We start from the raw sequence: 27,975 nt of genomic DNA, 5'->3' as shown, positions 1-27,975 counted from the left end.
TCCCATTATTTATTCTCGACCGTATGCCTCGTTTCATTGAGCTTCCGAGGCGGAAAGGGCAGCGCAAACGACCAACTCCACCGTCACCCGTCTCGCTTTCCATCTGGCTGCCATCGTGCGGCGAGCCGCCCGTCCGGTTTCGCCTTCCGCGAGTTCGCCCTCCCAGCCCGCCTTCTCGAGAACCGCCGAGTAAAACCTCGTCTTTCCACCGCCGCCCCGCCTCCTTTCCGTTTTTCTCATTGGACACGAAGGAGGAAGGGTTAGAGGCGGAGTTAGGGGGCGGGGCTTCCCACCGACCGGGCCGCGCATGCACGAAAGGAAAACGGAGCGCCTAGAGACTGTGGTGACCGCACAGTTGAGATCCTGCCGGCAGCCCGCGCTGCTTCTTCGGCCTCCGTGGTGGTGGTGGTAGTGGGGTGTTAAGCGAGGACCCCCGCCATGCCGCCTCCGGGTCAAGTCCGCCTCCCAGATCTGGATGCGGTGAGGCTCCGCGTCCGCAGCCTGATCAGCACCCACTGGGTCATGATCTTCAGCAAGAGCTACTGCCCCTTCTGCAGGAAGGTGAGCGGGGGGGGGGGGGGACAGAGAGGAAGAGAGAGAGAGGAAGCAGGGGTTGCCGTGGCAACGATCCTGCCGGGCCCGTCTTGCCGCCTGAGGCCGCCGTTTCGGTTTCTGCTGGTGTCAGGTCGGTCGGGGCTTCCTCGCATTGAACCCCCACACACATGCTCGCTTCCGTTGCTGTTTCCCGTTTCTTCCTGCTCTTGAACTATCGTACTTCTCCCCTCCCGGAGGCGTTGTGCTACCTCTTCCGCTATCTCTGGAGGAATGGGGTATATACATGGCGCAGGCTAGGCCCTCCTCGCTGTGGTTTCCAATGCTTTCGCGCCAGCAGGCTTAGGCGGGCCGGCGGGCAGACGGGAGAAGTGACATAAATAGGGCGTCCGAGTTAACCTCTCAGTCAAGGCTCCGAAGTAATAATTTGGCAATGTAAACTTTTGTGTAGGGATTGCAGGCACCAGGCAAGAGAGCAGGAGAACATGAATTCTGGTTCCCTCTTGGGCAATAAGCCAGCTGGGTGACCTTCTGCCAATCACTCTTTTGAGAGCCACACAGCATGGGCTTTGTAATATTTGAAACATCGTGGCCAAGGCTGTCAGCCCTCAGAAAAAAGGCAGTGCCAAACCACTTTTGAAGTTTTGCCAACAGAAAACCCCAAAACTATAGGAACTTGTGCAGGCAGTGCCAGGAGTCAACACTGATGATTTTTGAAGACAAAATAGGAAAAACCCGGATCTCCTTAGCTTTACCAAGTTTTGTCCTAAGAGCTAATTCATCATCCACCTCAATTGGAAATCCCAGGTGGAGTGGTAGTGAGTCTTTTATTAAGGAATGTTGTGCTTCACGTTCTTTGGAAATAAATATTTCATTGAAAGGGCATAAAATGTGTCCTTTGACAATTGGGCAAATGTGTGCTCACACATGAAATTCCACTTGTATTTAGCCTATTTGTACATAGCCTATTTGTCATGCTTATGCCTTATGTTAAGATGTTCAGAAACATTTAAAATATTCAGAGGAGAGAAGGTGCAATACTTGTATCATAGAAATTAAAATAATGGTAATTAAGCATGGATTAAAATATGATACTATCCAATCTGGGTCGGTTACCAGAGGTTTAGTCTTTCAGTCATTCTGGTAAGAGAGAAGCTACCTGAGGATGGGCTCCAGCACAAGTCCGAAAGCTTGGAAAACTAAACCGTTGATCTTGGTGACCGACCCAGATTAGATCCTGGGACACGTATATTTGCCTTTCTTTGTAAAATATATATTTTTAATTTTTTCCCTTTAGTGTATCATTTCTGAACTCTCACATTCAAGTTGTTGGGATAGAGATTTTCTTAATGGAAATAAGATTGATTGTGGCAGTAATTAATGTAAATGTTAATTTAGACAAATAAGTATATGATTAAACAGATTCCAGAGAAACAGATTGGTGGAATGAAATGTTGAATCCCTTCTCCGATATTCTTCTGATCTATTGCTGGAAGTGGAGTTTTAATTACTAACAAGCATACATGATTCCATTAATTTAGTAATTGTTGCAGGTTCTAATTATGGCTAATTTGTAAAATAATACTCTATATAAAAGAAAATCTGGGAGTTATGAAGAAACAGCTTATTATTGAGTAACACTGCTTGTACAACAGTTTGTTCTTGTTACAACTCTTGCTAATATGATGCTGCACTCTGTTGGGTGTAGCTGTGGGCCTAGGAAGACATTAATATAATGAGTCATGATGGAAATTCAACTATGTGGCAATTAAATACCATCATGATATACTTGACAGGACCTAATGTGAATAAGCATTGACTAGAATATACTAATCTTGCATTATCTCTAAAGAAGTAGAAAATGTGAGCTGGATAAAGAGAATGAAATTATACAAGGAAAAATACTATAGATTATAGAAATGTAAACTCAAAAGGCAATATAAGGAAGAAATTATACTGAATAAGAAAAATATTAGGCTTAAGAAAGTATAACTACATCAAAAAGGCACAGAGTTTTTCATGCTTCACTTCTGAATGGCTACATTTAAACTATAGGTGGAACCAGATCAAAATCTAAATATAAATAAGTACAAATTAAAACAACTAAACACAGTTAATCTCATTGTGAAATAATTTTGGGAGGAGCTTTAAAGGCTATACTAAAAGATTTCAGGATATGCAGATGTTTCCCGGGTCAAAATAGTAAGATGCAGACTTTTTGCTAATATTGACAGTATGAATTCCTTCTTAGATAGGATTCCACTGAATCTTATTTGCATGCAGTTAAAAAGATTCTCTGCTAGATCTTTATTTATTTAATAATGACATTTTAAAAAAATCTTATAAGTGAGGTTTCTTTCTGATGGCTTAATTGGATTAAGAATCAATTAAAAATGTTTATTTGGCCTAGTACTAAAAAATATGGGGTTGTTTTATTATCTTACAAATGTCCCTGAAGGTTTAAAATAAAATCAGTTAAATGTCCTGAATAGATAGGTATGTGTTGAATTCAGAAATACTTATTTCCAAATCTACTTAAGAAAGTTTAATTGTTTTTATAGTTCTACTTTTGTTATGTTCATATTTTTCATAATACAGAAGGGTTTTTTTTTAACAAATCTTCAAAAATAGGTATGGTCATGAATGAATATGGTACAATTCTGTATATGCAGCACTGGATAATAATAGAAAAATAGCTGTACTTATGTTGAATTGTTTCTCTCTCCCTCCCCCCCTCTCTCTGTGTCAACAAGTAAGTATTGATGTGAATTATCATCAATATGTAAGTCTCATGGATCTTCCCAATTGTTACATATATAAAAATTCTGACCGAAAATACAGAAATGGAAAGTGCCCTCAAGATATGAATAGAACTCATCAAATCATGTATAGCCAGAGTGATCTCAACAACAGAAGTCTTCAGTCATAGTCTTCAGTTACTTCCATTTCCTTCATCCAGCAATAGTATTTTGACCGGAGGGAAAAATATGCATTTGAACTTTTCCTGTCTGTTTTTTAGTTAACTGCCTTTCTATTTTTGATAGTAGATTTTCAAATGTTCTTGTTTTCCACAATTAAAACATTTCATTTTTTTTCTTGCTATCAATGCTTTTACCCTATCTCCTTTAGCTGTTTATCAACATGCTTGGTTTGCAATTTTCCTTGACTAGTACCATCTCCAATAAAATACTAAGTGTCTTTTAGGTATGGACAGGGATGGGATCCTACTGGTATAACTACCGGTTCTGTCTATTAGCGTCACACGTGCATGCGCGAGTCGCGCAAGTGCAATTTACGACCTGCTGGGCAGCGCTGCGTGCAAGTGCGCAGTGGTTGGAAAAGCCCTTGTTTCCTGCTTTTTGAGCTGCAGCTGTGTCGCACAAAGCAGCTGTAGTTGAAAAAGCAGGAAATAAAGGTCAGATAAGAGCCTGGGTGGGGGAGGGGTAGGCCAAAACAGTAGCAGAACCGGTTCTATGTCTGCTGCTCTTTGGAGCAACCGGTTCTACAGAGGTGGACAGAACTGGTAGAAACTCACCCCTGGGTATGGAGATGAAACCATAGACTCTCCCTCCAAGTTCTCTTCAATTTGCAGTTTTAATGGCTGCATTACTTGTACTACTGTTGTTTGTAATACACAGTGTGCTGGCACAAAATGGTAAAGCTTTTCTAATCCAAGTAGTAAATATCTTCCCATACTTTATTTCTGGAACCTTTTAAATACTGGTTTAGCAAACAGTTTAGATACTAATATTTAGTATTAGGCTAGTTAAAAACCCTACATTTTCACTCTGCTAAGGAATTAAATTATTTTCTTACTTGTGCTTGATATAAATTATAGTAACTGGCTTCTAGCCATATTTTAGTTTATATAACTTAAACCACAAATTGGAAGCAATATTGTTGCTTTGCTGAGTTTCCTCAATTGTTTGTATGCTCTGGTGCATACACAGCCCATTAGCTTTACAGAAATTTTATCTGCATGCAATAAAAAACTGGGATCCAAAGGCTGGGTGGGGAGACCCATTTTCATTTTTTTTAATTATCCACATTATTCTGGCAGGATCCACAATCCTGCAGAGAAAATTTTCAGAATGCAGAGGGAATAACAATCTTTATATTTGATGTATAGTATTTATGAAACTTCCTTTTTCATAGATGGAACATGTAAAATTATAAATATATTTTTGCTTGCCATGTTAAAAAATGAATGTGTGGTTAATAATAAGAAACCCATTGTTTATTTGAAACACTACACATTGGAAAGGAAAAGAAGACATATCTTAAATTTTAAGATTAAATTTTAAATGTGAAAACCATCTGTTGCTCGGACTAAACCGATATGTATATATATTTAAATAAAATAACCCGTCAAGTCAACTTAACGTTTCAAAATCCTAATTTTATCTTCAAAACTTTAGGCATGAGAGCAAACATTTAGATCGCTATAGATTTTAAGGTACTTGAATTGGTTTAGAGAACTTCCAAGGCAGTTTTTGAATTAGCATCCTGCTACTTCTAAGAAAATACTGTTTTGGGTTCCTTAACATATTTTAAGTGAAATAATTTAGGAATTAATTTGTTAATTGATAATAGATCTTTATTGCTATTACTACTGAATGTCAACTTGTTGGCTAGGTTGTACTATAGTTTGGGGGTAAGCTTCATATATTTGCCATCATTTTAAGTCTTCTGAAGAAACAAGAATCAATTGCAATATATAACTGACTTTTAGGGCTATACATATTTCAGAAATGATTCCGAAGAAGTGCTTTGGAATTTGTGCATACTGCTGGTATATGAGCTTAGTCCAGTGATCAAAGCAGTTGAATTTTTTTCCCCAGGCTTTTGTGGAAGTGAAATATAATAGAGATAGTTGCACAATTTATGACCTGTGCCAATTCCCAGTGCTTCCCCATTTTGGGCAAAACCACTTGGAACCACATATTAAATAAAATGTTTAAAAAGTTAAATTATTTTAAATTATTCTTTAAAGTACACGAAAACCAATTGTATTCTACCCCCCCCCCAAAAAAAAACAAAAAACCAGTTAAAACTCCTGGTCATATTAATAGAAGAAACTGCTATTACCCATAGACCTTGAAGATTATCCAGAGAGTACCTGTATAAGACAGAAAAAAGTGATATTGGTAATTAAATCAAAAGAACTGCTGTTATAAGTATGTAAGTTTAAGAACTGTTTTAAATAAGTTAAGTAAACACGTATATAGTAGATGGCACTCTGAAAATGGAGGTGGCAAATAAGGTTCACTACATAAATACCAAGCATCAATTAATTTATTCTCATTCCATACATTCAGAGTACATTATAACACATTTAGTTCTATTTTAAAGACGTATTTTTAATAAGGAGTTATGCTCTCATTTTCTGTATGTTAAATTACTGGATGGTTGTGCTTGTATTCAATATAAGTTAAGTCTCGTAGTTTAAATTGCAGCTTTAATTTTCTGCATCTAACATCTCTATTTCATAATTTATTTATTTATTTATTTATTTGATTTGCCAATTGTTTACAAGATAATAAGTATAAGTGTATACATAGTTGTGAATACATGAAATGGGTATATATAAGAAAAATAAAAGAAGAATAAGAGAAACAATAGGACAGGGACGGTAGGCACGTTGGTGCGCTTATGCACGCCCCCTACAGACCTCTTAGGAAAGGGGTGAGGTCAATAGTAGACAGTCTAAGGTTAAAGTTTTTGGGGTTTGGGGAAGAAACTACAGGGTCAGGTAGAGTATTCCAGACATTGACCATTCTGTTGCTGAAGTCGTATTTCCTGCAATCAAGTTTGGTGCGGTTAACCTTGAGTTTGTATCTATTTTGTGCTCTTGTGTTGTTATGGTTGAAGCTGAAGTATTCATTGACAGGTAGGACATTGCAATGTATGATTTTATATACCATGCTTAAATCAGACCGAAGACGGCGTAATTCAAGGTTTTCTAGTTCTAGAATTTCAAGTCTGGTGGCATAAGGTATTCTACAACAGTAGAGGAGTGGAGAACTCTTCTTGTGAAATATTTCTGGACTTTCTCAATTGTGCTAATATCAGATACGTAATGTGGGTTCCAGACTGATGAACTGTATTTGAGTATTGGTCTAGCAAATGTTTTGTATGCTCTGGTTAGTAGTGTGATATTACCAGAGAAAAAGCTACGTAGGATTAGGTTAACAACTCTTAATGCCTTTTTGGCTATGTAGTTGCAGTGGGCTCTAGCACTTAGATCATTAGAGGTGAGTATTCCAAGGTCCTTTACAGAGCTTGGGTCATCAACAAGATCTTGACTATTCAGCTTGTATTTTTTTTGCCAATATGTAAGACAGAGCATTTATTTGTTGAGATTTGAAGTTGCCATTTGTTTGACCATTCTGATACATAGTCAAGATCTTTTTGTAGGGTAGCAGTATTGTCTGTGGTATTGAACAGCTTTACATCATCAGCGAAAAGAACGCAATTGCTCTTAATATGATCACAGAGGTCATTTATGTAGAGTATGAAGAGAGTTGGTCCTAGAACACTGCCTTGGGGGACACCACTATTGACAGGTACAGAATTTGATAGGACGCTCCCAATTTTGACCATTTGTTGTCTGTTTGCCAGGAATGCTTCTATCCAGTTATTCAGTTGTCCAGAGATACCATAGGATTTTATTTTTAGGAGTAGTTTGTCGTGTACCACTGAATCAAAGGCTAATCAATAAAAAGAGTATCTCTCAAAGCTTTCAGTATTTTTCAAGTGTCAAATTGCTGCCTACAGTTAGCCCTTGATTGGGAGCGGAACTGCATGATGTCACATGACTGCATCACTTAGTGATGGCAGTCCCAGTTGCTATTGTAACCTCAGGACCATACAGGTAGTTAAGTGAGAACCGCATATGACTGTGATGTGGGAAGAGGTGTCTCAGACAAGCAGGCTGGTGAATGAGACTTATGTGCAGGCAGGCACTGTGGAACATGGGCAGTAGGTGGAAAAGTAGTGGGAATAACTTGTGATCTCCTGCCAGCTTCCCCATTGACTTTATTTGTGGAAAGCCAGCAGGGACGGTCACGAATGCTGTTCATGCAACTGAGGGACACCGCAACTGTTGTAATTGTGAACTGGTTTCCAAGTGCCTGAATTGTGATCACATGATTGTGGTGATGCTGCAATGGCCACAGCATTACAGAACAGTCATAAGTCCCTCTTATTCAGTGCCATCGTAACTTTTAAACATTGCTGATTGTATCCCGAAGACTTCCTGTATTGCTTATTTCTAAAGAGGTCACAGATGTAAAAGCAATTCTGTACTTCATTAACATCATAGGTTTTTAAATATAGTTTACAATTAAGGTATTTTTTACAAATTGAAACAATGAAAGCCTTTTTTTTTTTTTACTTAAAACCATTATTTCTTTAAATTAGAAACATTTGCAGAACTTTATTGAACTTTGGATTGATCAGACAAAAAAGGCAACATGCAAAAATATTCTTGTAAACCAGTCAGTTCCTTTATATGAGACATATAATATCATATCCAAGATAAAGTTGATTTCTTTGAGAGCTTGATCGTTCAGATAACAAAACAAGTGACATTCATTTATATCATAAAAGAACTTCAGTTTCACCTCCCTTCTGACTCCAGAGGAGCATGGAATGTAGTAAATTGTTTTATGGCCAAATTGCTCTATCATTCTGAGATTAACTATCATTTTATCTGGAATAGTTTTGTTTTTGATAATATTAGAGTGTGTAAATGTCTTTAATAAACTGTTGCTATGTATAAAGTAATTACTAATTTCATTTTAGAATTAACCAAGAGCTTTAATTAGAACTTAGTGGCAACCTTCCACAGCTGGAACATCCACAACATTCTTTTTCCTTCAAATTCTCTCCTCTAGAACTTGATACACACGCCATTCTCCTTCCTGCATAGGAGTTTCTATCCTTAGTCCTCTTCCCCATTGATTTTGCTTATGGGAAACTAGCATGGAGTGCTGGAAATCACAATCATATGACCACAGCTGTGATGATATATAGAGAGAGTGGCCGCAACTTTGCAAATGCATCTGTTATGAAGATCCTTGTAATTTCAATTATAAGGGAGTAATGGGCTCATGATTTTGTATATAATCTTTAAGTAAGCAGATTTTAAGTACATTCATTTAAAAATGGTTGTGCTATGATGCACAATTTGAACTAATTGAAGATCACAAACAGACGAGAGTTTTAGTAGCATATAGATGACTGGAACATGATGCAGCAGAATATTGTTGGAATGTGACCTTAGATTAAACTGCTATGGGGAACAACAGTATTTTATGGGTACAAAAAGAGACATTGTTTATCTTAGAAAGGTGCTTGTATCAGTAAAAAGGGTGGATTTAGTGTTTCTTAGAAGAACAGAATATATGCCCAGAAGAACTGAGTTATCTCATAGTAAGATCGTCCCATATTGATATCAGATCCCTCATTCCTGTTATAAAGGTTTTGTTATAAGGCTGACATTACTCTGCTTTTGTAAGTCTTATGTATCATTTCTAAAAGGTTTATAACCTGTAACTTAGTGACCCTCAGGCCTCTTTTGCATTCTTCTAGCAAGGATCCCAGTGATCACTGTAGTTGTACCTGCAGATAAAAGATGCTTTATTGCATCTGTTTCTAAATGCTTTGGCTCCTTATTTAAGTGAGCATTTTCCCCACATTTTTTAATGATTATGTGTATTTAAAAAACAAGCTAATGATTTTGTGTAAAAAAAATAAATAGACAATGATCAAAACTGGCATCCCTATGTACAGTATATTTTAAGCAAAACTGTAGGCTGCAATTACTAAGCAATTATTTATTTATTTTAAATGCTTGCTTAATCTAAAGAGCAGCGTTGTTCCAAGAGGAGCATAAATTTAGTTTTATGTCTTCCTATTTCCTTATCAGAATTTATTTTTTACAGGTGAAAGATCTCTTTCGTACTCTGGGAGTAGAATATAGTGCTCTGGAGCTTGACAAGATTGGTAAGGATAATATCAATCTCTATATACAATTCAAACTTCCTTCAACTAGAATGTGTAATAAAATGCTACAACTTTTCAAGACTTTGTTTTGAACAGATAGTTCGTAAAATTCATACTGAAACTTTCTGTGAATTTCTTTCACCTCTGGAATTATACAGTTTCTTCTTCCTAGCATATTTCCGCAAGTGCAGGATCCACTTTTCAGATCATTGAATGCCACTTTGCATGGTCAGCTGCATCTCCAGGGCACAGGCCTGCAGCTTGAATATCTTTGTTGAAGGTGTCTTGCCATCTCTGTTTTGGACGCCCTCGAGGTCACCACCCATTGACTTCTAGTGGTAGGCAGTCTTGGCAACGGAAGGTGCCGCTCTCCAGACATGTCCATACCAACGGAGCCGGCCTTCTCTCATCTTCTCTATAATTGGTGGCACACCAAAATGTTGTTGAATAGTGTCATTTGTGATGTAGTCAAGAAAGGAGATGCCTGAGCATTCGCATTTCCATGGCATGGAGATAGCAGTTGTACAGTCCCTCCCCCACCCCACCCCAAATGTAGTGGTTATTTGATAACTTGTTAAAAATAACTTCAACCAGAGTCCCCCCAAATGGTCCCTGTGCACAGGTTTTTGTGTGCCTATCAGGTCCCCTGCTTGTTCCTTTAAGCAACTGAGACTGGAATACTGCAAATCTGTGCCGACTGTTCAGCCTCATTTTAACTTTCTAAAATGTCTCTGGGGGGAAAAGGGTGTGTTGCAAGTGGTTGTTTTCTTTGAGAATGTGGAAAGATTTATAACAAAGCTAAAGACCAGCAAGGATGATAGGGAGCATTCTGTGGGGGAACAAACATTCTAGTAAGCCAGTCACCATTTGTGCCTATTGTGAATGGACAGGTCTCTTCCTCAAAAGTACCAATGGTTTATAGAAGCATCCATGTTATGTTCTCAAAATTTGAAGTGTATCCATCAAGGTAAAAATTTGGAAAACTGTAACTTTCAAAGAGTTCAATTATTAGCAAGACTATTTAATTGTAGTAAGGAATTAGATTCCATATTAAGTTTGTCAGAATGAGGTGCGCTCCATAGGGACATGTCTTGCATGCAATAACATGCTTTAAATCATATTGATTCTTAATCTATTCAGTTATATTAATTGGGCTTATTCTGATGGGAATTATGATTTTAGCAGATATCTGGCACATTTTGCTGTATTGAATAGGTTAATCAAAATGGTTAGACTTCTTTTAAGAGCTGTCAGAATAAACATTTTCAGATAACATGTAAATTATCTTTATTATTTTATCATATATTCAGACTAAACTGAAGATTTTGCTTTGTTTCTTTTATATGTTATAGAGTACACAATATAACAAATTATTTTTATCACATTTTTCTCCACAAAAGAAAATAATAAATTATCTAAAAATGTTTTTCAAATATACTGTGCTGCAGTTTGACTTACAGTTCTCCCGAAATATATTTTCAGTGTAAAAATAAAATAATGCACTTGCCATAAAAACTTGACTGAAAAATACCAATGCTTTGAGGAAATGCTTTCTTCGTAAGCTAAAATTTCTGTCCTATGTTGAAATATATTTATGGTATTTCTCTTTAGTGCTTCATCTTTTGTTTGGTGTTATCTGTTTAAGTCTCGGGTGTTACTGTATATATTAACTGAGAAACCAGCCAGATGAGACAAGCAAGTTCTTATCTTCTGTATAAATGCCGGATGTGGTAACTAAGTTGGAGGCTTACAGAAACCATTTGAACTGCATCTCCACATTCCTAGATTTTGAATTCCGCAAAACAGATTTTTATCTGTTAGCTTATTTGTGTTTTAGCGGCCCAAAAGTGGTTGATTCTAATTGTATTGACCCAAACTGGTATATTGCAGAACAACTCACTCCTAAACACTACTGTATAAATCCGGTGATGGAATATTAAATAGGAATTATTAATTCCTAATAAATTTGTAGCGCAAGAAAATACTTTTTAAGAAAGTGATTCTGCTCAGAATCTTATATAGAGAGCAGACTAAATGTAATGCTAGATTCAGAAGAAAAGTAGAATGGTCTGAATCTTTCTTTTCCACCTGTCTTCCTTGTTTAGTTGAAGATTTGGTAAAGATTTTGAGGTATTTTGTTTCAATTATATTTTATGTGAATTGTGTTTTGCCTTATCTGAACCTTAATAAATCTGATTAATTATACCTGTTTTCATTTTATCAAATCAGTTTGAAACTGGGGCTTAAAGGTTTTTAATATTTTGGGTTACTAGACATAACTGGGTTTATTGAAAGCAAGTTCAGAAAGTTAGTTATATTTTAAAAGTATACTTCATATAAGTAGTTATAACTCCTTGCTGTTTGTATCTTCTAGGAATTGTTATGAGCCCAGAAACATTCTTAAAAGTAAAAATGAGTGATGATTTTATTCTCGTTTTCCCTTTCCCCACCCCACTCCTTTTTTTTTTTAATTACAAAGATCCAAAACTATGTTTTAAAAAATCTGGAGAGTTTGGCAGTTACAATATCAAGGGTGGAATTCAGAGATGAAATGCTACCGGTTCGGCCCGGTTCACTCGAACTGGTAGGAAAAATTGCTACCCAGTGGGCCAAACAAGTAGTTAAAAAAAAAAGCTCCGATGATCAGCTGAGAGGAGAAAGAAGAGAAAAGCACAGGATCAGCCCTCCCACCTGCCCCTGAGCTTTTCTGTTCTTTATCCTTTCAACTGATTGGTGCAGCAGAGCCTCGGTTGATGTTTGGAAAAGTGCGTGCCTGCATTAGGTGCAAAGTGCGCGATCACTCAACTAGTAGGGAAACTGGTAGGATCCCACCGCTGGTGGAGTTGGTATACTAAGCCTTTAACATTGTTTTGGGAATCAGTGATAATGAAGCTGTCCTGTTTTTACAAGCTATTGTTGAGAATAACTACAATATATGAAGCAAAATTAGTCAAGATGGAATTGTCTGTCCTTTTTATGACTAAACTGTATGAGAACAAGAACAGTGATGCCTTTTTTTTTTCTAGATTTGCAGCATTTAAATGCTACGAGTCTGAAGTCTCAAAGCTGTTTTTTCAAAATGCAACGAGACTTTTTCCCTGAGGAAGACATTTTACATCTTGTCCAAGAAGCTTCATCAGTTCTGTCAGGATGGTGGGGGCGATGAAAGGATTAGTTCTGACAGGACTAGCTTGAATTAATCTTCCAATGCTCCCAACATCCTGCCATAGCCAATGAAGCCTGTTTGATGAGAAGTGAAACATCTAAAAGGGTGGGTGGGGGGAGTCCAGTTGCCTTTTTAAAAGGCACATTTGAGACAGCTGTGACCTGGATGACTGAGCATCTCCACAGAAATTTACAAGTCTGAAAGACTCTTTTATTGGTAGACTTTTAAAACATATTTCAACTTTAGATTAACCAATTTTTAATGTGTTTTCAGTGAGTCAAGAAATATTTTTATTAATTTTTTCAAGTCTTGTTTTGTAATAGACATGGATATTTTAATTTGAGACTACTTGAATGGATCTTAACAGGCTGTGTAGTGCTCTTTATGCTGCATAGCAAATCAATGAACTTTACTATTATAAATAATCTTTTCCCTTTTATTAATTCTAGATGATGGACCTAGTATCCAGGAAGTATTACTAGAATTGACGAGCCAAAGGACTGTCCCCAATGTGTTTATAAATGGAAACCATATTGGTGGATGTGATCAAACTTTTCAAGTAATCTTCAACTTCCTTCTCTTATATATGAATATAACTGTGACTCACATTTTTAAGCAGTTCCTCAGATTACTTTTACAAATTCTGGTTATTACTGAAATGAATTATTGTAAGGAATAGCCTGCTCACTTATATAAGTTGTGTGCATACAACATATTTTTTTCTTTGTAGATTGAGAATGTAGTATTTGCTTTCCCTAATATTATCTTTTTGTGTTTTTATTCTCTAAAGCTATAGATTACATTAGTTGCTTAAAAATGAATTTTCCAGTTGTAGTTTTTATTATACAGTATTTTAAAGCTCAAGAAAGCACTGATATTCAGTATGGTTGCTGGCTTGGTTAATTGCACTCTGTTAGCTAAACAAACCTTGAGGATCAGCATCAAGATTTGTCTAGTGTCCTTCTGCTCATAGAAGTAAAGTTTATATGAATATAAAGGGAATGAAAGCACTTTTCAGGTTTCTTTGTCTACTAAGACAAGCCTTCACTTTTCCAGAGGATCATCTGACTTTTGAAGGGGAAATTGTAAAAGTCCCTTTCATTTCCAGAAATCTGGGATCAACAAGCCAGCTCCAAAAGGAAGAAACCCATTAGATATAATCTTCAACAGTTATGCATTTGAAGTTTAAGAAAACTAATAAAAGATTAGTTCTTTTTCAATAAGCCATGGTTTTATTGCAGATTTACCACAATGGTACCTTGCAGAAGCTCTTAGGGAATGGAAAGTGTGAAGAGATGGAATCATATGATTATGACCTAATTATTATTGGTGGTGGTTCTGGTGGACTTGCTTGTTCCAAGGTATGTACTCAATGATACTTCTATGTTTTAGGATTTTTTTAAAATTCAGATTCATCCTATTGGTAATGATAGACAGACAGACAGACAGATAGATGGATAGATATTCATCAGTATTCCATATTGATGTTGAACTGATAGGCAAATCAATTTGCTTACATCATAGTGTTCAAAAAGCCCTTGGGCAGATCAAGTGAAGCTAGAGTCCTACATAGAGTCCTGTATGTAAATTTCACTAAATAATATGAAACATGTACCTTAGTTACTACACAGCTGCAAGTGGATACAGATATTCATGTATTGGCCTTTTTTGCCTTGGTCATTTCCATATTGAACTATAATTTTCTTCATGAAAATTTTAACAATTTAGAGTTATAGACCTGTATGTTGCAAACTCCCTCCCAACCCCAAGTAGTGTGATGCTACTTCGTTGTGGTGATAGTGAGTATTCTTGGGAAGGATGAGTGAAGAAGAGTGCCAGAAATGTATTCCAAGAACAATCATGTTCAGGTAAAGGAAATTGTGAAGGATATTCCATCTGCTCAGGTAAAGCAAGTAGTCACCTATATTGGGCATCAGGGATATCAAAAGATGCTGGAGGTAGAATAGCACTTTACTGGTCATGGCAAAGGAATCATTTCATACTGCTCAGGAGAGGGCAGTAACAAATCACTCCTATATTTTATTAAGGACACCTTATTTAATATTGATAAGGACTCTTGAGAATTCCATGAATAGCTAAGAAAACAAACAAAGGTAATAGAGCAAATTAAACCCAGTGCTCTCACTCAACACAAAAATGACCAGGTTCAAATTATTATAATGTAAACATCTCTTGAGAAATATGTAACACTGGGAAAGGTTAAATGAGAAGAAGAGAATGAACAGCAGCAAGGTGGATGGACTCAATTACAGCAGTGATGGGTGCACTGTTGGAAGACAGGAAGGCAGATACAGAAAAAAATCTATATCAAGGGTGTCAAACTCAATTTCACTGAGGGCCCCATCACAATTGTATATGACCTCAGGGGGCTGCGGTGGCCCAAGTGCACTTCCAGCGATAATGGCTTCCCGAGCTCCGTTTTCAGCTGTGATGGCCTCCTGCAACTCACTGCCAGTGAAAACAGCTCTGCTTTCGCTGACAGAGGCACCTCAGGCCGGTCCATCACTATTTCCAGGATGGCCCATATCTAAGCACCTTGTAGGCTAGACCAGCCCCCAAGCCTTGAGTTTGACACTCTATATGGTCACTATGAATCAACACAGACTTAATAGCACATAATCTTGCAAAAATTGGCTTATGCTTTCTAAGCTCCAGTATGTATTGTTTATCTTTTTTTTTTCTTTTAAAAAATTGGCCCTTTGTACTTTTCTGTATTTCTTGGAGGCCGTGAGGGAAAATAAAAATGTATACCGGTCAGGATGAAAATGAATAGAAAAAAATGCAAAAAGCATCATAGTTGCCTAGGATACCTTAGAAAATTAGCCTCAGCAGCCATTTGAGAGCGATAGGCCTTTTCCCAATTCCTAGTTATTTTAATCCTTTTGTAACGCTAATTAAGGTTCTCTTTTTTTCTTCTTCATCATCTTAATTTTTCATTTTTGCTTGAAGCAGGGTGAAAAATGTCTACACATTTTCTTACGTATTGTATGTGAGAGAAAGTTTTATATATACACTTGAGGATAAATTAATTTCATAAATGGATTAATTATTTGCAACAGTGGCTTGCAAAGTCATAAAAAGTTAATATAAAACCATTAAAATTAAGAGGGATTAAAGATTAAAAATCTTTAAAATTAAGAGGTATGTGTTCAAAATCTTATTATTCTGAGGATACTGTTCCAGCCATTCTAGAGATGATCCAGCAGTCTTCCAGAAATTAACCCTCAAACCTGAAAGCTGTTTACAATATTCTAGATACCCAAACCACTTTCAGAGGATTAACTCCCCCATAACAAAACCCTCAAGACCACTCCAGAATGTTCGGGAGTTCCCCAGAATGTTCTGTTCCTAACAAGAAAGATATCGGCCTGAAAGTACACTGCAAAAAAGGAGATAATCATGACAAACATTGCTATATTTACCTAATTGAATTAATGATTTTTAAATCTGTATTTAATCCCTCTTAATTTTAATCATTTTATATTAACTTTTTATTACTTTGTAAACCACTTAGAGTCAATTCAGCAGTGAGATGCAAGCATATAAATTTATTAATACATATATATGCTTAACATATACATACCTATACACAAGTGTGTAACTTGCATATGTTTATCAGAGAAGGGAAAATCTCCAGGATTGGTTTTTACTAGATTTAATAATTCAAGGTTAGTAATGTAAGGAAGCTGAGAGTTCACAGAACTTCTTTCTGTATTTATATATTCTACTTCTGTTTTTGTGGAACCATGTTTAATTCTATTTATCACTCTTTTGAATAAATCTGATACATGCTAAATTGACTCGTGAACGCCTACAGTTGGCATTTTATTTTAGTTAGTGACTATTGTTACGTGTTGTAACTCTTAAATTCTATGGTTTAAAGTCATAAACTATTCTGCTTATCTATTTTTTGTTCTTTTCAGGAATCTGCCACCTTAGGGAAAAAGGTCATGGTTTTAGATTTCGTTGTGCCAACACCATTGGGTACTACATGGGGTATGTTTCATGCTTGCATTAATTTTATTAATGCCACATTGCTTAATTTGCTGACATCCCTGATTCTGTTTATGCTAAATGATTCAGTAAAATTACTGTGTCTAATGAGTTCACAGATGTGTACTTCTTTGAGAAAACCATTGGTCAACATATTTCGATTCTCATTCAAGCTTATTTCTATTATTATAATTACAGAAAAAAGCAATTACTCATATAGCTATTTTTTTGTTATTTAAAAACATTTTCTGCAAATATGGAAAGTGGTTTTTTTTCTGATGTATTAAATCTGCTTGGATAGGTGCTTTACATGTGGATATATTTGGTATGCTTTGACTTTCTTCTGCAATGTTGCTTCCTGATTATGCATCATGTCACATATTTTTTTGCTAAATGGGTTTAACATTTTTACAGTATTATTACTCTTGCTGTTATTATATAAGCTTTATGAATGTGCAACCTATACGCCTCTTTCCTAGTGACTACATAGACAAGGCAATGTTTGGGGGGAATGTGTTTTGCTGTTACATTACCAATGAGCTTTGTCCCTAATAAAGCAGTACTAGAATCCAGTCTCTTTGGGTCCAACTCAGTGTTTTTAACTGCTAGAGCAAATAAGTTCTCCATATAAGTGGTATTATAGTTTGATATAAAGTATTGTAAAGAAGTATTGTTTGCTTACAATAGAAAAACATGATCAGAAATGAGTATAGGTGATTTTTTTATTATTATTCTATCATGTTTAAGCCATGTTTTCACTCATACTTAAGTGCTAGAATTAATTATACCATTCTGCTATTACTTGTTTTCATGGTTCCTGGAATAACATTCCCCCAAAAGATTGTAGTGCCTAGGCCCTCCTCGGATCTAAGATAACCACTATTTTTCATTTCCGTATAAGTACATTAAAAGTTGTTTTTAAATATTGAAAGGCAGCTAGGATGGATAAAGATGGCTATGCATCAATGATAACATTACTTAAATACTTATAACATTAAACAAAACAATTAAAATAGCATCTTCCGTTTCAGGGCTTGGTGGTACTTGCGTAAATGTTGGCTGCATTCCTAAAAAGTTGATGCATCAAGCAGCTTTATTAGGTCAGGCACTGCAAGATTCAAGAAGGTTTGGCTGGGAGTATGATCAGCAAGGTTTGTGAATATATTTTTTCTGGCAAGATAAGAACTCATGATGCTAGAATGTAAAATTTTGCAACTAATGTAAAAATTAAGTTTGTCTCTTCATTGAATATTCTCAAACTTGGCAATTTTGTCTGAATAGACTTATTCAGTACTTTGCCTCTTAAAAAACAATGAATATTCTTTTATCATTCATATGTATGTATGTGTATTTTTCCCCATTCAATAGTATCTTTATAAAAGACTGCCTGGACTAGTCCCTGTTTTTCAGAAGGTATACTAGAAGGTATACTACCTGTATGCATGAATACAGGTAATCCTCGATTTATGACCATAATTCAGCCTAGAACTGCAACGTAAGTTACGCTGGTTGTTAAGAGGATCGCCAAATGACTCTGTCCAATTTTACATCCTTCTCAGAAGTGATCATTAAGCCACCATAATGGTCATAAAGTGATCACTGCAGTCATGAAGGAAACACTGCCATTGTTAAGCAAATACCTGCAATGGGACACTTTTTACTAAAAATCAGAAGTAAATGCTGGTTTCTGGCAAAAAATAATAATCATAAATTGTGGTCATATCATGTAGGACGCTGCAAATGGCTGTAAATATAGACCAGTTGCTAGGAGCCCAGAATGCTATCAAATGAGCACAGGAGGTGCTCATTACTTCAAATCTGGATTATAAGGTTCCAATAAGTGACTGGTCATATATAGAGGACTAGTGTGTGAGAGACAGACAGACAGATAAATAGTTGTTTGTATTCAATATGATACGATTGAGTTCTTTCTAAAGCATTTGGATTTTAAATATTTTCCAATTAAATATTGCACTGTACTTGTACAAGCTTGCTATAAATTATATGAATTAATCTGTTTGCATACTGTTTTACCTATGATTCTTGTATCTTTTTTCAGTTAAACACAATTGGGAAACCATGGTTGAAGGAATTCAAAATTACATAGGGTCTTTAAATTGGGGCTATCGGGTGGCTTTACGTGAGAAGACTGTGACATACCTTAATGCGTATGGAGAATTTATTGGACCACATAAAGTCAAGGTACTTGCAGAAATTTACATAAGTTTTAATCTTCCAAAATTGGCTGTATCTAAAGGGTGTATCAGAAGTCAGGCCCCATAAATAATTTATTACATAAATTTCATTAAATATTTGGACTGGTTGCCAATCTGCTTCTAAACATATTCATTTGATGCATGATATTTGAATATTCCTAGGTACAGTAATATTTTCTTTGAAAATCAAAAAATCATGAAACATTGTAATTGGCCTATGGAGTCTGGCTTTTGGTATAACCTTATGTCTAATACTAGAGTAAAAAGTCAGTAAAAAAGTGAATATGGGTTAGAAAAACTTGAAATTTGTTAACCTTGCTTGCAGACTACATTATCTTAAATCTGAAACAACTCAAAAGACATTGAATCTATAAGTAACCAATCTTATATATATAAAAGCGAAATACCACTCACGCATCATCACAAAATCTCCAGAACCGTAAAGCTTACAAACTTGAAATTTGGCATGTATGTTCCTCTTGCTTCTAGGTGCTCACTAAGGAAGGATTTTTTGAAATGACCATCGGAGCATTAGTTTATTATTATTAACATGCTCTGATGCTAAGGAGTTCTACTCCTCCTCCCCACCTGAAAAGAAATTTGCTCCAAATGCAAAACAGAAGCAGAGGAGTTTCAGTTTTAGTTTCACAGCAGCAACCAGCTTTAGTACAGAACAGTTGAGCTAAGCCACGGCCATGCTCCTTGCTCACACAGCAAATACAGTTTCAGTTTCCATGTTTTAGTTTCCAAACAGCTCTCAACTGTCTCACACACTGACAGGATGCTAGCCAGATGAATACCGATGGATGCTGGTAGACAGAGGAACAATTTTTTCCCCCTTATTTTCCTTCCCCAAAACTAAGCCCGATCACATAGTTTCATAGCAAAGCACAGGTATAGAGCTGGTAGATACATTAACATATTATAATCAGTTTTGGAGGAACTTGTAGAGAATAAGTACAAAATTTTAACTGGAGCTTTGCTAAAAGGAAAATAGTTTTAAGATTATTATATCTACCGCTTAAATTAATTTATTTGCAAATTGATATTACATTATACAACTTTCATTGCTGATTTTATTATATGCATTTGAATGAGATGTGTTTCCGACTGCTGTATTAAATTGAAACTGCATTTGGTTATGAATATTATTGAAGCAAAGATCAGTTTTTAAAAATGCAAGTATCTGATTATGTTGCTGTTGCTGTGCTTTGCATGTTAATGTACATTCTGTTTTTATTACTTGAAAGAAGTTAGAGTGGTGAAGCTCCATATACGAATAATGTAAAGTAGTAAGAATTCAAGAGGCTTTCTATACACTTGAAAGTAAGAAAATGAAAAAAGACATTTAAATTTGAAACAAAAGTTGTGAGCTATTCCATTAAAACTGTTATTGGACTAAGTCCATTTTAGGCATTGTTTCAATAAAGAATGAGTACTTACGGTAAGAAATCCAACTAAGTACGGTAGTTCTAAAACTAATTAGAACAAGCTTGAAACCCACTTGTTCCCATTATGATAGCATGCAATTAGATAAACATGTTTTGAATGCATATGAAGAGAGAGATTAATACTACCTTCCTACATTAGTTACACAACTTTGATTTTTTATATGCATGTTTTTAAATTTAGAATAATCAAATTAATAATTTCTGTATTGATTCTTTTATTTGTTTACAATTTTTTATTTCTCTTTGTCCTCTATAAACAGGAGGGCTCTATGCATAATGAAGAAAAAATATTCCAAGTTTAAAATTAAACAGCACCATTCAAAATATTCTATCATAACATAATTCACATTGGAATTAAACTCTAAACTTCTCAAATGTCCCATACTGAAGAAGTTAAAACAAGTATCTTATTTTTTGTTCAAGAGTAACAAAAATAAGTACGGTGCCTGTCTCCTGCTTACAGAAAACTTGGTTAAGAAAGTGACTTTTTATTATAAAATTTAAATATTTTTCAATCCCTGTCAGAAAGAGTTGAAGCAATATTTAATTTTCAATGAAGGATTTATATCCATATATGGACAACATAGCAACATCAACAATATACTTATTTAGTTATTGGCTAGAGGCGTATAGAGAATTTGTGTGTATAGTGTATGTGTCAGATTCACCATCTTTGGTTTGGCGCCATATTTGCATTCTGCTGTCAAAGGACTAGTGGGGAGGAATGGAGGGAACAAATGGGCAATAAACACGTATGCATTTTTGTGTGGGAATTTGGGAGGGGGGATGAAAGCTGAAGAAAAGCAGATCAATGTGGAACCGCTTGGTACCAAGGCATCTTCAAGGCCATTTGCCCTGAGTGTGGAAAGTAACCAGCCCAAATACCTCAGCATTCGCAAAACATCCTGGCATTGGCTGGGTTTGGACTTTTCATGGGCGGAGAGAAGGACTGAAGGAAATGGTTTTGTATTGTGGCATGGGAAACTCTGATTCCACCTGACTTTACTGCAACCAGCATCTCTAGTAAAAGTACCTTTCACTTCCACCAAATGGAGTCAAGGGTTTTTTTCCCTAAGGGATCAGACTGTCAGGTCTGACGCTATCAGTACCTACTTGCAAATCACATCAAAAATAAAGTAGCAACAGTTTTTTTCTATGTCATCAACATAAGATTGATTGATTGATTGTGTGCCATCAAGTCATTGTAGAGTCCTAGCTGATCTTAATCTACTCTTTCAGGTTTTCCAACTGTGCATTCATTGCCACAGGAACTGAGATCCGCCATCTTGCTACTGTTTGTCCCTTCTCTTTCCTTTACCTTTCCCAGCGTTAATGCTTTTTCTGAGAGCTAGGTCTTCGCATTATGATCCAAAGTAGGATAGTTTGTATGTAAGTCAGAACAAAAGAAAATGATCAACTTAAGCACAACATGTAGTAACCTTTGAATGTTTTATGCCCTATATAAAATGTTTTAAGAGCAGGACATAATAAGTATATGCTGCTGGAAATAGATTTTTGAAAATATTTCCTGTTTAAAAGGATAGTAGATGTGATGCTGTGATTCCTTTTACAAGGCAATCAACAGAAAAGGACAAGAAACTTTCTATACAGCAGAGACATTTGTTATTGCTACCGGAGAAAGACCGCGATATTTGGGTATCCCAGGAGATAAAGAATATTGTATCACGAGGTCAGTTGAAATGAAATCATTACTTTTTTTTTTGTTTGTTTGACAGAATGTTTAATTTTTTAATAATTTACACTAATATTTATTCTTTTCAGCGATGACCTCTTTTCCCTCCCCTATTGCCCTGGAAGGACTCTAGTTGTGGGAGCCTCCTATGTAGCTTTAGAATGTGCAGGATTTCTTGCGAGCCTTGGTTTGGATGTCACTGTTATGGTACGCTCAATCCTTCTTCGTGGCTTTGATCAAGAAATGGCAGAGAAAGCAGGTGCCTACATGGAAACACATGGAGTAAAATTCATCCGAAAATTTGTTCCTATTGAGGCAAGTATTCTTCAGTGTAAGGGTTTTTTTTCCTTTCCAGTATTGGGTAAATATAAGCATAAACAATGATTTAATTTGGAATGGCTAATATACAAATCAGAATAAAGACTGTAGCAATACAGTATGCTGTAGGTTTTTTGTTTGTTCTTCTTCCATGCAGATTATAAAGCTGGAGGATGGCATGCCCGGAAAACTCAAAGTAATTGCAAAATCCACTGAAGGATCACAAGTAATTGAAGGAGAATATAACACTGTAAGACACTTTTGCATTTTGGTAAATCTTAGAATAGAGTTTAGCAATAGCTTGCCATTGCAGTTTTTGCAAAAATCATTGTACTTTTGTTGTTATTGGATTGCTCCCTTTAATTGCTAACATCTTACCATTAATAATGTTAAAGAAATGAATTATGAAAGCTTGCCAACACTTTTTGAATTTGTTTTATAGCAAAATCTATTGTGCTTTTAAACAAAACTGCTTCTGAGTATGCAAAAGAGTTCTTATATAGGACTGCCACACTATATTTCAAACATGATTCATTTTATTTAGGTTTTGATAGCTGTTGGCCGCGATGCTTGCACCAGGACTATTGGCTTGGATAAAATCGGTGTGAAAATGAATGAAAAGTAAGTATTTGAACTGTTTTGCTTCCTAAAAACCTACTCATAATATGTTTCAAATTCTATTAAAAAACAAAAAGAATACCTTCCACATGCTTACTTAGTTGTAATTATAAGATTATAAGATTAACTACTGAATCTTAAACATTGTGATCGTAATTAGTTTTAGATTAGTTCAGATTATGACTGAACACTTGCAGTTTTTATTGCCAGTAATGAAAATGCACAACTGTTTTCAATTTTGAAATTTGTCATATTTTTTATTTTGTTGATTTTAGATGAGTATTATGATTGAAGTGAATTAATTTCACTTCCTTGAATTAATTTTCAATTTGTTATAGACAAACTCTGAAATTATTTACATTGGTAACATTTTATTATTTGCTTGAGGAACATATTAAGCGTAAATCTTAGATAAAGTATGTGTGTGTGTGTGGGGTGCAGTTATGTAATAGAGCTGTGATTTTCAGTTGTTATCTTTTCCTTTCATAACAAGTAATGGGAAAATACCTGTGAATGATGAAGAACAAACCAATGTACCTTATGTCTATGCGATTGGGGATATTTTGGAAGGAAAGCTGGAACTTACACCAGTTGCCATACAGGCAGGCAAGCTATTAGCTCGCAGGCTTTTTGGAGGAAGTTCTGTAAAGGTAAATGTATATTCTTAGTCATAATAGAGAAAGACCTTTAAGTTTAGACAAAAGGCTGGCAATCTTATATTCAGGAGCTTGAACTTTCTATTGCACTGGATTTTAGTATAACACCTAATAATTTTGGTGGAAAGTACAACTAATCCGTTTACTGATTCTAAATTTAGTTGAAATGCAGTACATCAGTAGCCACTGTTTTTCAAAATGTAACTAACAAAATTTTATTTATTTATTTGAATAAAATCTAACACAGGACCTACATAGTACTGTATAAATTCTTATGGGAGTAGAACTGAGAGGAAGTCTATGTTTAAAGTTACTTCAATAATAACATTCAGAATTCAAATTAAATTATATTATACTGTCAGGCCACCATGCTTAGAAACAAATAGTCAAAAAGCAAAACATTGAAGTCTCTCAACTTAAGATTTGCAATGATTAAAATACTAGCAATGATTGTAATATTTTGCTTTAGAAATCATATTTTTAAAGTAAAATAGTAAAATCTGACAACATTATATGTAACATTGTATTTATTATTAATTTTTTAAAAAAAATACATAAGGAACTTCTGTCTGATCTACCATCACTGCTAAACAAGATAAAAATAAGCTTGGTCCACAATGTCTCAACTTTTTCTCTTCCATAAAGTTTAAATATGTATGCATATCCTTCCTAATGTCCCTAAAGGAGTTGGGGGGGGGATTTCTACAAAGTTGACCACTATCTGTATGTTTGGTCTTGAAATATTTAGGTATTTAGTATTTAGATATTAAGTACTGATAGCATTTAGTATGTAAAATACAATTGTTGGCTTCTTTCCTATTGTTCTTACATGTTTTGAGTCTTATTTTATGCTTCCACTTTTAGTGTGATTATATTAATGTGCCAACTACAGTGTTTACACCTTTGGAATATGGTTGTTGTGGCTTCCCAGAAGAAAAAGCTATTGAACTATTTGGACAAGAAAATATAGAGGTACACTTGACAATTTTTATTTGAACATAAAACATGTATAACACATTGCCAGTCATGTAATCCATCATACTTTTTAATTAGCTGGTGTAAAACTGTATGATCTGTTGTAATCTATGATGTTGCAATGTAATGTGATATAAGTTATACCATTGATGTCAAACACATAGATTTAAAAAAAAAAAAACCTATATAACTGCTGAAATTGGTTTTTCTTCAGGTATATCACACTTACTTCTGGCCACTTGAATGGACAATACCAAATAGAGACAACAATACCTGTTATGCAAAAATAATCTGCAATAAGCTTAACGACGTATGTATTTTGCTCTAAAATAATGTTTTATGTTCATATCTTCAGAAATGAATGTTACGTGCATTTCTCTATTGTTATTTACAATTACCCTGAAATATTTGCTATAGGTTGGATACAGAATTCTCCCTTAAACAGAAGGGTTCTTTCAAAGGCCTGAGATCTAGTAGAAGTGATTGTTAAATTAATTTTTGCTGCCTCCCATTATGCTGAAGCAGTTTTTCCATTGGGGAAAAGGATCATCAAGTAGAACATGATATTGGTCAATTTCAATGTTTATTTTATTAGTAATATCATATGGAGAATTTCATTCTTTTTCTAATACCTGATCCAAATCTAATTGTTTTGAAATACCATTATATATAAAGCTGTTAATATACATATTTATGTAGACTTTAATATACACATCTATGTAGACTTTTATTTAGAATTGATCTTACGTGTTCCAATTTTTTTAGGAAGCAGATTAAAAGTTAAAAGTTTCTGTTATTTTCAGTAAGATTTAAGGGCTAGTTTATGGAATTTCATCATTCTTTAGTGGGATAGTAGTAGAAAGGAGGGGGGAAATGAAATAACTGATCTCTATTCTTGTCTCTTCCTCTACCTCACACCTCCTAATTATAGAACCGTGTAATTGGATTACATGTACTTGGACCTAATGCTGGGGAAATAACCCAGGGTTTTGGGGCAGCAATGAAATGTGGTATCACAAAAGAATTACTTGATGAAACAATTGGCATACATCCAACTAGTGCAGAGGTAATAATTATAGTGTTTTTAAATACTGCTTAAAAGATGTTGCAATATACGCCCTGTTTTCTAGAACAATAGTAATCATTTCAGGTTGAATTACTTGCTGTTTAGGTGTCAGCAATGCCAGGTAAACCAGATAGAAATCACAATCAGATGAATTAATCCCACTTCATTGTGAAGGTGTATTGACAATATCTTGCGAATCTTGAAAGTTCAACCCTTCTCCCACAGTCTCTTTACAGCTCCTTTACAACTAGAGACTGTCTTTTGCCCTGCCCACTATCCATCTGTGGACTATACTCTCTCTTACCTGACTGTTTCTTTGGCAGCTATCTTTGCCCATTCTTCCAATGTCTTTCCACATGCTATTATATTAGGAGACAAGATACTATAGTGCATTCATCTTAAACAAGAGTGGTTTTTTTTTTAAGGAAAGGAAACTCGGCTTAATACCGGTAATCCTCGACTTACAACCACAACTGAGTCCAAAATTTCTGTTGCTATGTGAGGCATCTGTTAAGTGACTTTTGCCCCATTTTACAACCTTTCTTGCCACAGTTAAGTGAATTGCTGCAGTTGTTCGATTACTGACACAGTTGTTAAGTGAATCTGGCTTCTTCATTGAGTTTGCTTGTCAAAAGCTTGCAAAAGTAGCCAGACGACCCTGGGACACTGCAACCATCATAAATATGAGTCAGTTGCCAAGTGAGTTGTTGTAAGTCAAGGACTACCTGTATTGATAGCAAGAGAATATTCATTCCACGCATAGGCATTCTGCCACATATACTGTAGGTACATATCCACCCATTTTCTGTTACCTATAATTCTTCTCTGTAAAGCCTGGCCTTGAATATTTAATTCAACATTTTTAGAGCTTCTAGTTACATTGAATCAGTGGAGGCATTGAGAAGTAAGATATGGATATCCATGTTGCTGTTCATATATATTTATATATAATTGAAAACTTCTTAAATGCTTTGTTGTTAGGATTTTAATCTAGTTCTATTTCATTCTCTTACAGGTATTCACTACAATGGAAATTACCAAATCTTCAGGAAGAGATATCAGTCAGAGTGGTTGCTGAGGTTAAGCCCTGCTGTTTAAACTATTTTCTGATAGGCCACTTACCTATTGGAAGTTTCATAATGCATATCAAATACACGGGTAAATATGTAATATTTGATTGTAGTATTTTAATACTACAGGTGGATGCATTTCTGAAACTTCTATAAAAGATAGTGGTCTTTGTCAGAAATAGTCAAACAGCAGGGTGAACATTAATCCCGACATGATTAGAATGGCACGCAAGTGTATTTTTGAAGTTATGGCTCTGAACCTCATCTGGAGGCGAGTCATGGCTGATGATTTCTATACCAGTTGGGAAAACCTATTCGTCCAGTCAAACAAGTAGAAAAATTTCTTTCAGAGAAACTTCTGTACTGCACAGGTGAAATTTTTTAGTAGTAGTGGTTTTGTATGAACACTCAGGCACAGTTGAATGTATGGTTGATATAAATTTTGCTAGCATCCCATTAACTTCGTTCAGACATTAGTGCATTTTGTTACTTGTTAATATGAATGCTGAGGTTTGTTTGCATTTTTTAAAATAAATATTCCAGTTCATTTATTAGAAATCTGTTAATGCATTGTATTCCCCTGGGCATTAAAGTTCCAACAACATAAAATGTAGCATGTGTTCTTTTAAAATAAAATTCCTATAGTTCTAGTCATCAGAAAAAGCATTGTTAACACATGAAATTATATTTACTAATTTTGGGGAACAATTACTATTTTGGCATTTCTCTTAAAAAAAAATCTTCCACCCCCACGTTTATCTATTCTAAAATATTCCCAAATAAAATTGAAACCATCCATTTATGATATTTTCTGTGTATGCAGTAAGTAAACAAAGAGAATGTATTTGATTAGGTTGCTACTTTATAAGAACATTGCCTCAACTTTTCCATAGCAGTAACAATTAGGTTTTGTGCTTTGTGAAATCCCTATTACAGTAAATAGTAAATAGTTTTAATCTGCGGAGATCTCCTTGGCAATCCTCTACTTGGGATAGCTTGAGGAGGTTAGGTTTAGATGTCCAAATATGTATGTTCTAAATGCTTCAGTTCAAAAATTGTATTACATAAGTGAGTTTTAAACTATTATGCATCATGGAAAGAAGTCCAATAAATAAGCAATGTTATGTATGTAAATTGTTACATTCATTAAAGAATGCAGCTTTTACTAAAA

The 27,975-nt window shown here is 35.3% G+C and overlaps 1 protein-coding gene across 2 annotated transcripts; it reads left to right on the top strand.

Moving 5' to 3' along the window:
- Window positions 1–324: 324 nt before the first annotated feature.
- TXNRD3 (thioredoxin reductase 3) lies at window positions 325–27,975 on the top strand. 2 transcript variants are annotated; one of them, XM_026678163.2, is made up of 16 exons: window positions 325–561; window positions 9,501–9,561; window positions 13,177–13,286; window positions 13,969–14,088; window positions 16,672–16,744; window positions 17,773–17,892; window positions 18,801–18,943; window positions 21,983–22,098; window positions 22,191–22,416; window positions 22,577–22,669; window positions 22,964–23,040; window positions 23,531–23,687; window positions 24,558–24,665; window positions 24,883–24,978; window positions 25,600–25,734; window positions 26,750–27,975. In XM_026678163.2, the coding sequence occupies exons 1-16, from the start codon at window positions 439–441 to the stop codon at window positions 26,816–26,818; spliced, it is 1,827 nt and encodes a 608-aa protein (XP_026533948.2). In that variant the 5' UTR covers window positions 325–438; the 3' UTR covers window positions 26,819–27,975. The 2 variants fall into 2 exon arrangements, with proteins under 2 accessions (XP_026533948.2, XP_087810803.1); XM_087954677.1 differs by lacking the exon at window positions 325–561 and adding an exon at window positions 592–685.

Source organism: Notechis scutatus, chromosome 2 (assembly GCF_049901735.1).
Source record: "Notechis scutatus isolate UNSWTSFEM ecotype Mainland chromosome 2, rNotScu1.2, whole genome shotgun sequence".
Taxonomy (NCBI): domain Eukaryota; kingdom Metazoa; phylum Chordata; class Lepidosauria; order Squamata; family Elapidae; genus Notechis; species Notechis scutatus.
This window is presented reverse-complemented; position numbering and strand designations above follow the sequence as displayed.